The sequence below is a fragment of the Haliaeetus leucocephalus genome, unplaced genomic scaffold, assembly GCF_000737465.1.
Source record: "Haliaeetus leucocephalus isolate CR32 unplaced genomic scaffold, Haliaeetus_leucocephalus-4.0 Scaffold992, whole genome shotgun sequence".
Lineage (NCBI taxonomy): Eukaryota > Metazoa > Chordata > Aves > Accipitriformes > Accipitridae > Haliaeetus > Haliaeetus leucocephalus.
Genome location: NW_010973428.1, coordinates 1,279,987 through 1,295,111, shown reverse-complemented (window position 1 = coordinate 1,295,111; position 15,125 = coordinate 1,279,987). Strand labels below are relative to the sequence as shown.

At 38.5% G+C, this 15,125-nt stretch overlaps 1 protein-coding gene across 1 annotated transcript in view; it reads right to left on the bottom strand.

Moving 5' to 3' along the window:
- Positions 1-15,125, bottom strand: part of PARK2 (parkin RBR E3 ubiquitin protein ligase) — a 626,120-nt gene that overhangs the window by 281,874 nt on the left and 329,121 nt on the right. Inside the window, exon 7 of the mRNA XM_010584524.1 lies at positions 1,388-1,524. Within this exon, the coding sequence (XP_010582826.1) occupies positions 1,388-1,524 (137 nt within the window). The remainder of the gene's footprint in view (positions 1-1,387; positions 1,525-15,125) is intronic.

The following is a 15,125-nucleotide window of genomic DNA, read 5'->3' as shown; positions in this document are numbered from 1 at the left end:
CATGGCTGCAAGGAGGCCACAGGAGAGGAGCAAGGTGAGCTGCCTGCTGCACCACTGGGATTACTGATTAACCTAAGGAGCTAATGGGAGAACAGGGAAGAGAACTGATAAACAAGGGGAGAAAAGGATGGATTCATCTCAAGTAGCTGATTAATTTGTGGGGGAGCAGAAAATGGATTAACTTTCAGAGAAGCAAGGAGGGAGGCTGAGAGTACAGACTGACTACACAGTACTACAGTAATGTCAAGGTCAAGGAGAGAGCACTGGGTATAAAGTTCTTGTTAGGTTCCTCATGACAAGTTTTCTTATACAACATTAAAAAGTGTTTTGTGCGGTATGACATCAGTGCATAAATGCAGTAGCACAGCAAACTGTTGGGGGGGAATTAAAATGAGACCGGCCAAGACAGCACATAAACAACAATTCTAGTGAAATGTGAACTGATGATCATTGCTAGTTTGCTCTCAAAGCAATTAAAAATAAATAATTTTAAATGGTTCTTACAACTGTACTTTCAATATCCTCAAGGCATGTCCTCACATTAAGTAAATGCCACTCTCCTAAGAAATTTTGTCAATTTTTCTCCCATCTAGTGATTTGAAACTTATTTGTCAGCCATTCAGGTAACCAGGCAAACCCATCTTCTATGAAGCTTCTAATATGTTGGAAAATTATTCTGATATGGCTATACAGCACTTGTGACAAACATATGCAAATTTAGCAACGGGAAAAATAAATTCTAATATATTTCTTCACAGCAAAATTTTTGAGGATTTTGCAGTCCATGTACCAGTGTAATTGAATGAATTCTCAAACCATGTCTTCCAGATTCAATGTAAGCCTTTGTTTAGTTAAGTCAAACTCTGTTTCCTACTCAGGTAAAACAGATAATCTACCACCTTCTCAGGGTGATCTACATTTCATTCAATGAGGTGACAATTAGTAGCAATAACTTCATCAACAGGAAGGCTATTTGAAATTCCTATTGCAGTCCTTTTTTTATTAGTACTTGCAGACAGGCCAAGAAAGTTAACAATTTACTTAATTTGAAAGTGGAAATGTGGAGGTCAAGGTGGGTTTTTTAACCAGAGTGTAATGCTATCATCTGCTAGCACTTCATCATTATAAAATACTAATGTGAAGAAAGTATGCATTTGCTTTTAAAAGAAATGCCCTTTGGAATCCAGTTAATTCTCCAGTTCACATGCTCAGCAAGAACCACTTCAATATTCAAATATTTTCTTCATGAAATTAAACAACTCCTCTGAAAACAAAATAATTCCACAGATATACTAAAAAATAATAGGTGATTAAAAAAAATCTTGCCCTGAAATCAAAATCACATAAATTTAAAAAAAGTAAAAAAATAAAATCAGCTAAAACATACCTACGCAAGGGAGGGAATAGCCAAGCTCCAGGTCATGGATGAACTGACGGTCATTCAGCATAGTCACACAGTACAAATGGAAACAGTCCAGGCAAATGACATGGCGATGCACGCACTGGAACACAAGCACAGGACTCCTGTTAAAAACAAAACAGTGAAAATGATGAACAAGGATTGGACCAAACTCCACGAAAACCTTTGTTTCAAACTTTTAATTTTATAATAATTTTTCATTAGTAGTCCACAAGACTATCATAAATAAATAAAAACAGAATTTAGCATGGTGTATTGCTGCACTTTTTAAAAGAGATGGTTTTTTAACATGAATCAGGTGAAAGGAAAAGGAAATAAGTTTTTAGTGAAAGTTGAAACTTTACTGAAAACTGGAACCTAAAGGAAGAAAATTGCTTTAGTAACAGAAATTGTTGTGTGAGGTGAGGTAAGATCATATATGGTAAAACATCAAATGGTGGTAGGTAGGATTAAATAGAAATGTGACCAGCTAGGAAAGCTAAATAGGACTTCGTGAAGACCACCCTGTGCCTTCAGCATCTCAAGGCAGCCATTGGAACTCTGCATAGAGGGCATTCCCTTAGTAATAATGAGCAAAATAATTCAGCTTCTGGTGAGAGGTATGGGATTCGATTTGGGAACAAGACACCTAAACTTCAGTGCTATATTTAAACACCTACCTGCATGTTAAGCGAGTAATTCCCACTATAGTCAATACACTCAGTGGAGGCTGGAGCTGATCAGCCTCCAGGTATCTGAGCTGAATCACCTGCTTGGCTCCGTTGTCTGCATGGACTAAACCTCCATGGACCATGACGGGAGCTCAGACACCCGCCACACATGCTAAATATGGGTATCCTAAGCTTGACAGGTTACTGCTTGTGAAGATGCAGGGAGGAAACACTTGGACTAAGTGAGGACAAACAGTTTTACTCCTGAGCTGGCTGGCACTCAGAAACCCTCCAGCAGTGGCCACAGCAAGGAGGGGCAGTGGCTCCCCAAATCCTGCTCCGGACCAGTACAGTGGAGGTGAGAGAAAAAATGAGTAATATGGGAAATATTACATACACATGAAATGTGTCTTCACTGCAGGAACACAGTGATAAACCTCATGGGTTTGCTCTAACATAAGCTAACGTCCGCTAACTCCTGATGGACATACCTTAACTGTCAAGTCCAAAATAATGACTATGACCCCTTTGATAAAGTTATGTGCTCTCTCAGTGTACAATACTGCTTGCTTCTCCTTGAGGAGTATTACCAAACCCAAGTATCAAAATTGGAAAAATAAAGAGAGATGTGTTAAGCTGAAAAGAACAGTGAGATTCCCATTCAAATGCTGAACTACTTCTTTTATTTGTCTGTGGACAAACACAGGTAGAAATGAGTTAAATGTTATTTTTTAGTAACTAGGAAGAGAGAAAATTATTTTTAAAAACTAAAAGAGGAATTCTCACATATTCGCTGTACTCCAGGAGACAGGTATTAAAATACAACATCAAATACAGCAGGACTTGTGATAAAATCATTAGAGTTAGCAATACTGCCATAGCTTCTATAAATCCTGCTAGACGATGCTTTGAAAACCCACTGAAACAGTAAATCACCAAGCCCTCAATGTGGGAATACGACTGCAAAATGTAATCAATAATAATTTCAGATACTGTATATGAGCATTTAATCTTCCATGAAAATATGCTTTAGAGTTGCACATACTATAGAATTCATGGCAGTGTGTTGGTATCTCCAAAAAAATAATCTCTGTGTTTTAAGGATTTTGTTGAATAAAGCAGCTTAAAAACTGAATTAAATAAAACCTCCCCATTACTAATCCTTATTAGTTGCCCACTTGCTGTTCTGAATGTAACAAGTAATAATTTTAAAAGGACAGCTGTAAGGCAAAATGGGAAGCTGATCTGTATCATTTCAGCTCCGGATGGTCCCAAAATCATTATAGAGAGCTGGAGGAGCAGTTATCTTGTCCCTCCAGTGCTAAAGTCCCCATGGCTCACCAGTCAAATGTAAGCTTAAGAAAAACACCCCAAAGATTTCTTCCATAAATGCAGATATAATCAAATTTGCCTATAGCTTTAACAGATATCTCTCTTTTAGGGTTAATTGCTTATTTTTATTGCTTCAGTATCTGAGTATTTTTTTTAGTTTTATGGGAAGCTCCCTGGATCTAAATTCACACCTCTCTGACTTTCATTTCAAAGACAAAATGTATCTTATGTGTGAGGAGAGATCCACAAGAGAAAGCCATCAAAAGTTGAGTATCTTAAAAAACCCAGGCCAGAAATGAAAATGACATTATTAAGACTTCCACCTAAACTTGTATGAAACCAAGACTAACAGCACTTCATTATGCAAATGAACTACTACAATCAGTTACTAATGTAAATTATTTTGTGATAATCAATATTACTTCTTAATTTATTACAACTGTTTGAAATCAAACTATATTCTCCAGAAGGGGCACAGCCATATATGTACACATTTAAATTGCATCTTTAGGAACAACATTAATCTTAAAATGTGCTATCTTTTAACACTATCAGACTTGCAAGCAATGCATACAAACTAGATATAAATCTGTGTTCTTGCTGTGTCACAAACCACAAGCTTAGCTTTCACAGCTATTACACTGTCCGCTAATTTTGCAGCCCACAGTACCTGTGTCACAAGTCTTTGAGAAACTCAATCCGTATGCAATGCAGATTTATCCAAATTCATTTGGCATTGGAACAGTCACTGCATGCCAGCATTTACAGATTTTGAATCAAAAGAAAGCACTTCCACTTTAAAAGAGATATAAAAGTTTTGTTCCTGAGATCAGTAAAGACGAAGACGTAGAGATTATGTTCATAATGCCCAGATGAAGCTAGTAAATACTCATTTAGGATAACCCCAAGAGTTATTAATAGAAGCCTTGCTTGAACCAAACAAAATTTATTTTAGAAAGGAGTATTATGAAAGCAAAAAAATTTGCCATATAGTGTAACAAGGTGCCTTGCTCAATCTAACATAACAGTCTAGTAATGTAAATCTGATGTATATTTTAGAAGGTATTTCATAGGTTCCATTTACATAATGTGTTTGGCTGAATTAGAGGCTTCATGAGAATAATATATAAGAAAAATGTTTCTCACAGCAAGGGATAAATTGGTCCTTTTTGTTCACCAATTAGGAATGTAACCACTTTTAAAAATTGAAAATCCAACATTACAATACATCACAGAAAATTTCCATAATAAGTCACTCGCTCCTGTGCTCTGATTCCTTTTCATTAGAATTTTATCAGTATGCATTTACTTAAATGAAAAAGAAAGGAGAACCTAAATGTTTCTGCTTCATGTTATTACTGTCAGATAACTGTGTGGCACAACAGCAGCATGGCTGGAAGCACGACCTAGTCTGCACACTCTTTCCTCCTTCTCCTGAGAAGCAGCAAGACACAGATAATTCTCAGATAGACTGCAACAGTATACTGGCTAAATAAAGATACAAAGACTTGATCTTGTTTAGATAAGAAGCCCACCGGGAAATAAATTGTTCTAGTATATCCCAAAATCTCATGACGGTTATTAATGTACTGAGAGTGAGTCCGATGGCTACAAATGTGAGGGGCTACTTAGCATAAGGAATTATTTGCAGACATAAGAGTGGATTGACTGGTATATCTTTCAATCCCTACTGAAGAAAAATGTGGGGCAATTTGTCCCTTCCTCGGTCTTTATCCTTCATATTTCAAAAAAAGCTTGACTGAATAAAGGTTAAACAGCACACCACATATATCAGTCCATTATTTTTTAGAGAACGTGAGTAGCCACAGTCTGAAGCACTTTGGAGCAAGGAATATATCTAAGCCTGTAGAAATCTGTGAAAAACATGTTGGACAAATCTGCGAAACCCCCTCGAGGTCATTTCTAGGTGACAGTTAGATTTTTCTCACCTCAGTCTCAAAATCTTAACCAAATAATAATAAAAAACCTTAGCAGATGTCTATAAGGCTGCCTTGCTGGGATTACAGTCGGTGAAGCAAAAATAGCCATTTGGGATTCATTTCTGTGCAGTAAATAAATCTGAACGCACACAGCTATACCACAGCCTTTAACCCCACCTATGAGTGCTATATTTATCATAACACACTTCTACATTTCTAATACATTTTTCCATGTTGGCAATCTTCCTGTACTTCAAAAAGTTTTCTATATAAGTACCATGAAATAATTTCATTTATAAATGGATCTCTACGCCATTCCAAAATGAATCTTTGTTAACTTACAGGTCAGATCAATAAGCACCATTCAAGAAAAGATGAATCACTGAATAAAATGTGTAAAAAAAAAGGAAATTATGGAAAATATAAAATTTGGTGACATAGACACTACAGACACTCTGCTACTTCATAAACAATCAAAGTAATTAAACAGAAATACTCTCCTCGAGCAGCACGCAATCAGTTTTGCCTCTACCCTTGTAGCAGAACAAAATTACAATGCCTAAATAGGCCAAATTATTCATCCATCACATGGCTTCCTCATAGAACTGTATATAAGAAGAGTATAATCTTCTAATTGTACAAAGCTGGTGCCACATCTGGTTTTCCTATCACATACATTCCACACTCTTATTCAAAACTATTGAAAGAATTGCCTGTTAATGATGCTTTAAGTGCATGGTTTTCTTACCATGAAAATTCTTCCAACTACTTCCAGTTAGATTATTAAATTCCATTAGAAAGATGCAACTATTTATATAAAATATAAATATAGAAAATAGAGGAAAAATTACCACAGTGATTTCTGTTTTAGAACTGAGGCAGTTTGGAGGGAAGTATACCAACAAATCCTGCCTTTTAACGAGCAATATGCTATTATAGATAAATAGAAACAGTGACCTAGCAATTGCAGACTTGTAAGTAACAGTGCAGGCCCCTATATATTTAGACAAGGGTAGGCATTTGAAATGGGTATCAAGACCTTACAAGAGAAACAAAACAGTGATAAAATACTAAGAAAGAAATCTCACTGATATGACTTTGAAGTCAAGAACCCATCTTTCACAGACTTTAGGAACACACAAAAAGTACATCCCTGCTTTACCCTTCCTAACGGATGAAAATAAATCTCCACATAGACTGTGCCAATTAAAAAACCCAGTATATATAAATACAGTATTCTCAGAACACTGACATATTAAATCCACTAGAACAACCAAAAAAAATCTGGTTTTGTGTCTCTGATCACTTGCCACACAACGCATCAAAGGTCATAAAGTGAAGGTTATGAACAGCATGAGACATCACTGTGCAAGCTTAAATTTTCTGGCTGTGCCTCTGTATAAAAATGTATTCTGACCCACAGCTGTTAACTTAAAGGGGCATTGGCAAGTGAAATCTGACCTACTATCTCCTCTATTATGTTACATGTTTTCCTCTAAAATGTACTTTCATGTTTCTTATTTCTATTGGAAAGCAGCGCCAAGAGGCCAGAACCCAGGAGCAGCCTGACAGTAAAAAACCAGAATATAAGAAGGAAGAACTGCCACACTTAAAATTAGTGCGCATGATGGCAAGTGCTCCTTTCAGCAGTGCTCCTGTTAACTCTGTTGTTAAGTTTTTTTCATGCTATGGAAGCGACACATTATTGCCTGTAAAATCTGTGATCATTGTGGCAGGAAACAGCATCTACCTCCCGAGGACACAGGCAAGGGAATTCTACGTTACATATACTGGTACCTTCATATCAGCAGCCGGCATTAAATATGTGCTGTGCCTGCTTGCTCAGAAATGCCTTGCCTGAGCTCTGTGTTCAGACACTAACCACCCTTGGCACTAACAGCTGAATCTTATGATATCAAGGAATGGACAGTGATTCGGCTGGAGAAGAAACTTTTCCTGTAATCTATCAGACTAGCTGTCTACAGCGCTCCTCTGCACAGCAAATAACTGATAAATCAGTCAGGCTTTGAAAGGAGATCAGTAGAACCTGCTCCTTTTCCTTCCTGTGTGTTTTTAAAACCTCATTAATGCTCCACTGGAGAGAAAAGGAAAAGACCTCGGTAACGGAAGCAAAAGATGACAAACATGAACAAAGAAAGCAGCTCATAAGCTGCCCTGTCCCAAGCCCTGATGCCAGTTGACAGTGGGAATATGAGAACAACCAACAGGACAGTATAAGTGTGCAATGTCTTTGCTTTTCACAGAACATGGAGGACTTTGCATGGATGTAGTTCTTCAGAGCTCAGGGACCCTTGGATATTGATCTGCTCTTATTCCTCCCAGCAGTCTCCTGGGAGCTCAAGGACTGTCCTGGCATCAGGCTCACCATGATTTTTTACACGTGTATGCAATTGCACTCGGTAGCATACCAGAAGTAAGACCATGATCATCAGTAGGAACATAGTAGGAATGGCAGAGCAGCCTCCTTAAATATCAACTCGGAACCTTTGTAGCTTGCTGAGCACCAGCTTGCTGTGAACCAATTCCTCCATACTGGCTCTTTTGCATGCAATGACCTCCTAGAGCCTATGTCACTTGTACCTTCAGCTTTTGTCACTGAAGGGTGGCAAATGCTTCTTTTGCCTTCCCTGGGATTTAAGCTGGCTCACAGCAGACTTTTCTCTCCCCTGAGGCAGCACCAGCCTTCAGCAGCACAGGCAAAACTGCACGTCACGGGCAGTCCACACCAGCCACGCGCTCCATTTTGCCCAAAGAGCCTCCCTTTCACAGGCTCCTAACTTTCTGACTAGAGATACTCGACTTTGACAGACTAGAGGCATACAGTCAGAAATCAGCCCAGTTTGGTTTTCAAAAATGAATGAATAAATAAATAAATAAATAAAGTGAAGTAACCAATGAAGTTGGGAGAATGATGGGATATCACGATAAGAGGAGGAGGGGCTAACTCCACCTGCACAAGCAGCACCATGAGATCCTTCAATAATTAAAGATAAATAAATAAAAAAAGTCAAAATGCCTTTGTAGCCTACTGGCTTCTTATTCCCCTGACTGGTTGCTGAGGTTCCCATTTATTTCTTCCAAGGATTTAAAACTTATTTAGTCTTACTTCCTACATCTATGCTAGTAAAATTAACATTGCCAGCAAAAGTTCTTATCCCACTAGAATCCAACTGTCTATGCTGTTAAATTGTTGGAATGGGCCCTGCCTTGCCAAATAGCAAGGTCCCAAACTTCCTGGGCACAGTCCAGGGGTTATCATGTGCTGTCTCCAACAGGCAACAGCAATCTGAATGTGGCCACCCTGCTTTAAAAACTAAGAGAGTTTAATAGTACAGATTTATGGTAGAAGAGCTTTATTCTAGGACTCTGCTCTTAACACCAGAGCTTACTGAATTATTCTCTGTGTCCTTATTCTTAGACTCACACCTCCATTCCCAAAACCAAACTTTTTGAGATAGCTTGTGAAAATTATGTTGTCTTTAAATACATTACAAGGAAGAAAATGCTCCTGACACAAAAGACAAGACAGAATCATGACCTCTTTTTGCCTTCTTGTGGATGCTGAAATCCCAGGAAAGACACAGGAGGAAAAGAATATTGGATATCATCTTAAGGGATACTATTGCATTATCTTCTTCATTCCCTGGGACTGTGTAAATTTCAGTTATTCCCTTCCAGTTAACTTTGAAAATACACCCTGGTGCATGAACTTTAAGACTGTGTCTCTTAACATGTATAGAAGAAAAGAAGATGACTGGTGTCCTGGTTTCAGCTGGGATAGAGTGAACTGTCTTCCTAGTAGCTGGTACAGTGCTATGTTTTGAGTTCAGTATGTGAAGAATGTTGATAACACTGATGTTTTCAGTTGTTGCTCAGTAGCGTTTAGACTAAAGTCAAGGATTTTTCAGCTTCTCATGCCCAGCAAGGGCACAAGAAGTTGGCACAGGACACAACCAGGACACCTGACCCAAACTGGCCAACAGTGTATTCCATACCATGGGACGTCCCATCTAGTATAGGAACTGGGAAGTGGGCGCGGGGGATCGCCACTCAGGGACTAGCAGGTGGTGAGCAATTGCCCTGCGCATCATTTGTACATTCCAATCCTTTTATTACTACTGTTGTCATTTTATTAGTGTTATCATTATCATTATTAGTTTCTTCTTTTCTGTTCTATTAAACCGTTCTTATCTCAACCCACGAGTTTTACTCCTTTTTCCCGATTTTCTCCCCCATCCCACTGGATGGGGGGGAGTGAGTGAGCCGCAGCGTGGTGCTTAGTTGCTGGCTGGGGTTAAACCACGACACTGGAAAACAAGGTCAGGTAGAGAAGGGGGAAGCAGGAGAGGAAAGAAAGATTTAAGAGGGAGCAGGAGGTAGAAGTGACACATTAAGTGCATTTGCTCTTTGAGAATTATTGTTTACCACCTTAACATTATGTTTTATGCTTTTTCTCATCTTTCTTTTCAAATATGAATATTCAATTTATATGTTCATCCAAACGATAACTTGAGGGTGCTTCCCATTAAATGAGTCTTCAGTCTCAACCAAAGATATGATTATTATCATATAAACAAAACCACCCTCAAGTTATTGTTATAATAAAGAGATTTCTTTATAGAAAACCACTTTTTTCAACTCCTACTATCATTATAATTTACAGATAATATGTTAACCCTTTCCTCCTCAAGGCAAATACCTTAGCATAAATGTCAAGGTGCGGTTATCTGAGAACACCTTCTACATCAGCACCTTCAATCAAAGGGAAGAAGAATGAGCCTTGGGCTAACAAGTCTCCCTGAATGCATTCTGACTTGGTAGATCGCAAGTGTACAAAGCAGTTAAACCCCCTTAATAGTCTGAAGAAAATATTTTGCAATGTCCACCAGAAAATTTTACTAGCAGTGGGAATGGCTTGTTTATGTCATTTTTCTATACTGCTTACAACCACTATCATAAGATATTCATATTCTGATTTTTTTTTTTTCTGATCTTGTTATGGCCCTTGTTACAAAAGCAAGCATGGAATTTAAATGCCCAACATGCATACAGCTCTATGTTTAAATTTCTTCATTTGCCTCCTCCATCTTTTTTTCCCTACGTGTCAACCTCCATTACATAAAAGAGTAAATGGAATCACCTTTTCACCCAGAAAAAGCAAACCACAAATTAAACAGTAAAAAACAGACGAATTATTACAAAGTTTGGTAAGTATCAATTCTGAATATTTAATTGGGCCAATAAAAAAAAAAGTTTGCAGAAAATGTTAAAGATTTACAGAGATTAAACTCAACTCAGAAGAGGATTCTGGAAGTTCAAATAATTTTATATGCCTCTTTCCTGTTTAATCTCAGCATATATTTTCATTAGTTTTGTGCTGCCTATTTGGAGGCTAGCTGGTCCTCTTTGTGCCTGTTCTTTCAAGGAATTACAATATTTATTAAGACTCAGGTAATCTATTGCTCTTTTTACAGGAGTACTCAGGAAAAATCTTCTCCCATTTGTCCACCTGACTTAATAATCTGTGTAACACTCAGGAAGACTGACATTTATCCAAACATAACTTTCCATTTCTCTAGGACCTTGATACCCAAAGATCCAGATCTTGATACCCAAATGATGCACGGAGTACAGTGAAAGACACTAACAAATAGGCACGTGTGAGATTTATCCCTCTTGTAAATTTACAGAATATTGTAGGAATGGAAACAAGGGTATTCACAATATTGCTTCAGAATATCATCTCTGACAGTCCTGGGGAAGTTGTTTGTGATGCTAACATGGACTGACTTCTGAAAGAAGACATATTGCAAGAAAAAAAATTGTGGTGGCCATTTCCTCTGTTCTTCAAGCAGATGAGGTTTTTAGTTAATGAAATAGTATTACACTATTCATATAAATGTCACAGATCTTATCTGAAGATGCTTAGTGGAAAAAGAGTGTGCATGAAAGGACATATATCTTGGGAACCCTCATTAATATTTCATTTTTGCCCATCTTTCCCTTGTTTTGACAAAGCGGTTTACTTCCCACCTCACACTTAGCTAGTTACATGGACTGACACTGGGGAGGGAAAGCCACATGGATTTTTAATCTTATCCCTTCCTTGTCCTCATTGCGCACTTGCTCAAAGAGAAGGACACAGCAAAGCAAGCTGCAACTTTCTCAGAGGGGATATAACAGCCATAATTGTCAGCACTAATGAATAGTTTTGACTTCCCATATTTATCTACAGCTTTCCCAGAAGACATGGATCATTCCTGAGGAGACTATCCATATTCAGTCTTCTGTTACACTCACTCTCCGTTAGAGGAAGTAACCCCGCCTCGGGAGAGAAACAGGTTGTAGGTAGAAACTTGATACATATCCCAGTAATTTCTGAGCAAAACTAAGACAAATAAATTCAGAAATATTAACAGGCATTTATTTACTAAGATAAGTTTTCCTCTGCCTTCAGTTTCTGTTTGACAAGTCCCTCAACACACCATACTTACTACCTATGAGCTAGGGTCTAGATTACAGTCTAGCTAACAGGAAAAAAAAGGAGGAGTAAAAAGAACATGGAAACAGAATGGAAAACAAGCAAAACAAAATTTTAATGTAATCCATCAAACTCATTCAACATGTGAAGTAACATCCAGGAGATGTCTTGCAATCATCATGGTAACATCATTACTTAGCTTCACAGTCCGCCTATATTCATTCACTGGCTGATCAAACCATAAAATATATACAGAAATCTTTCATTACAAATGGTGGATTTCTTCCATTACAGTGGTGAAGAGGGGTCTAACAGCTGGCTGAGCCCTAAGAGTCTGTATAACACTCAAATATGTCTAAGGAATATAGTTGGACTCTGTGACAAAACTCTTCCTGATCCTTCTTTTGCCCAGGGAACAAAGAGAGATATGTTATTTCTCAAAACATATTGACAAAACAAGCACACAAGTGAGCATCACTTAATTCAAAATGTAGGACAAAATAACAAACGTTTCCCAAAAGAAACATTTCTGAAGCTCCTGCATTTTCTCTGTTTCAAATTATAGAACAGCGCCTGAAAAAAATGGCAACTCCACCTTATTTAAAATGGTATTTACCAATGGTCATTGGAAATTAGATCACTCATCAATCCCTACCTTTTGCTTTTAAGTGAAACATTCAAACTATTGCACTTTTTCTAATCAGTTGAAATATTACATATCAAAACTGTACTCCAAGTTATAGTTTTTTACCCTTAAAATTTACTTTAAAGTTTCACTTAAACTTTTTACACTCATAAGTTTTTTAAAATGTGTTGTTTAAAAGAGACAGGACATGTACCTACTTTCTTTCAAAAAGAACCCCAGGACACAGGGGAATGGCTTGATCGGATTTTGGGTTTTGATTTAGATGCTATGAAGAAATAACCTCTGGGATTAAGACTGTGCATGGTAAAAAATAAACATTTTTTAGGATGTTAGTAATCAAGACAAAAGTATATTAACTAGACTGTATTCTGTAGATCTTGTCAGTTAAAATAAGGAAAAAACTGGAACACAACAAAACAGATTCCCTGCTTTAAATCTCTGCACTGCATTACCTTCAGATAGAAAACCCTTGGAGATGCCAAGGAAAAAGATCTTTTTAAATTAGGGAGTCTCAATTCTTTATTCCATTTCAAAAAATCTAAAAGGCCACATGGTATAAGGCTCCATTCACAGAATGGGTGGTAAGAACTTCTGTGGGATATTAACATCCATATCCTATGTTGCAACTCATAATGGCTCATGTAAAACACTATTTAATTACACTATTATCAAGTTTACATGTAACAATAGAAATGTCAATGGATGTTTGATATTTAATTTGAAAATAATTCTAATTCATCTGTTTTCTAGCATATATATGATTTTTCCCCCAAGTTCTAGTCTCACGAAGACAGAAACTTTTCTGGTAATAAAGAAGAGAGCCTTGGAATTCAGTGATGAGAAATGGTGGGCACATAGAAAATGCAGCTGCGCAAATTACATTAACAAGTAGGGCTATTAGGAGTACAAACTTGCCTGAAGTCATACATCCTGCTCTCAATGTCATTTCATGTCTTTGAAAGTAGTTCATACAAAGGATTTAGCCTTTCTTCCAGAGAAAGAGTGCTGTATTGTGCTCAGCGCCACTCATTTCTATACAGATGGACACAGCATACGCTTTGATTAGCACGAAAGCCATGACCGAATCTGGTATTCCTTCTCTGAAGATACTACAGAAATGCATTTGGTTGCAGTCTGCAAAGGAGCAACTAATATCACAGCAACGAAAACCTACACAGGACACTGGCAGGGAAGTTATCAAAATGACTAACAGAAAAGTGAAGACTTGCCACTTCTTTCCTAGGTCTTATTCTGTTTCCATTATAATTGATAGCTAAAATGTCATTGACTCTAGGTGACCAAAATTTGGCCTTACACTTTTTTGAATAACTACAAAGATATAATTCAATATGAAAAATAATAATATCTTAAATTGACAGGGGCAGACCAGGTGTTTTAATCACGCCCCCAAAATTTAATTGCACAGCAGCTGCATATGGAAAACATGTTTGCACCTGTACATCTGCTTAATTTTACCTTGAAAACATTCTGCTTTAGCATTCATTGGACGTCTTTGTATTTTGAAGTGGAGGAAGACAGAAAGTTCAGTTCTGAAATAAAATTAACTGATAAAAGTTTACCAGAATTTCCTTGTCTGATAAAATAGTACCTTTCCTCCTCCACTTCAAATCATATAATTGACATCTTGCTCATACCACTTATTCAGGAGTTTGGGGGACTGGTCAAGGTCAGTGAATCTCACTGCTGTGCTCTGCCTGACCTGATTTAGAGTTCAGAATCAGAGAGGACAAAAGTTCTGAACAGCCAAGTTAAAGTGGAAAGTGCAATAAGGCACCATTTTTAGGATGCTCATGCTACTAACTACGCCAAGCTTCCTAGCAGTTACAGGTACTATAGCTGACTCTGCCTCATTCCTCCTTTGTGGAAACCTCATAATCCCCTGCCAATGTGCAGACTGGTGTGGTGGGTTCACCCTGGCTGGACGCCAGGTGTCCACCAAAGCCGTTCTATCACTCTCCCGCCTCAGCTGGACAGGGGAGAGAAAATATAACAAAGGGCTTGTGGGTTGAGATAAGGACAAGGAGAGATCACTCAACCAATTACCACCACAGGCAAAACAGACTCAACTCGGGGAAAATTAACTCCATTTATTACCAATCAACCAGAGCAGGGTAATGAGAAATAAAACCAAATCTCAAAACACCTTCCCTCCACCCCTCCCCTTCTTCCTGGGCACAACTTCACTCCCAGATTCTCTCCCTCCCCCCCCCCCAGCATTGCAGGGGGATGGGGAATGGGGGTTACAGTAAGTTCATCACATGTTGTCTCTGCCACTTCATCCTCTTCAGGGGCAGGACTCATCACACTCTTCCCCTGCTCCCCTGTGGGGTCCCTCCCACGGGAGACAGTCCTCCATGAACTTCTCCAACATGGGTCCTTCCCATGGGCTGCAGTTCTTCATGAACTGTTCCAGCATGCGTCCCTTCCACAGGCTGCAGTCCTTCAGGAGCACACTGCTCCAGCGTGGGTCCCCCACGGGGTCACAAGTCCTGCCAGAAAACCTGTTCTGTGGGCTCCTCTCTCCACAGATCCGCAGGTCCTGCCAGGAGCCTGCTCCAGCGTGGGCTTCCCACGGGGTCACAGCCTCCTTTGGGAACCCACCTGCTCTGGCGTG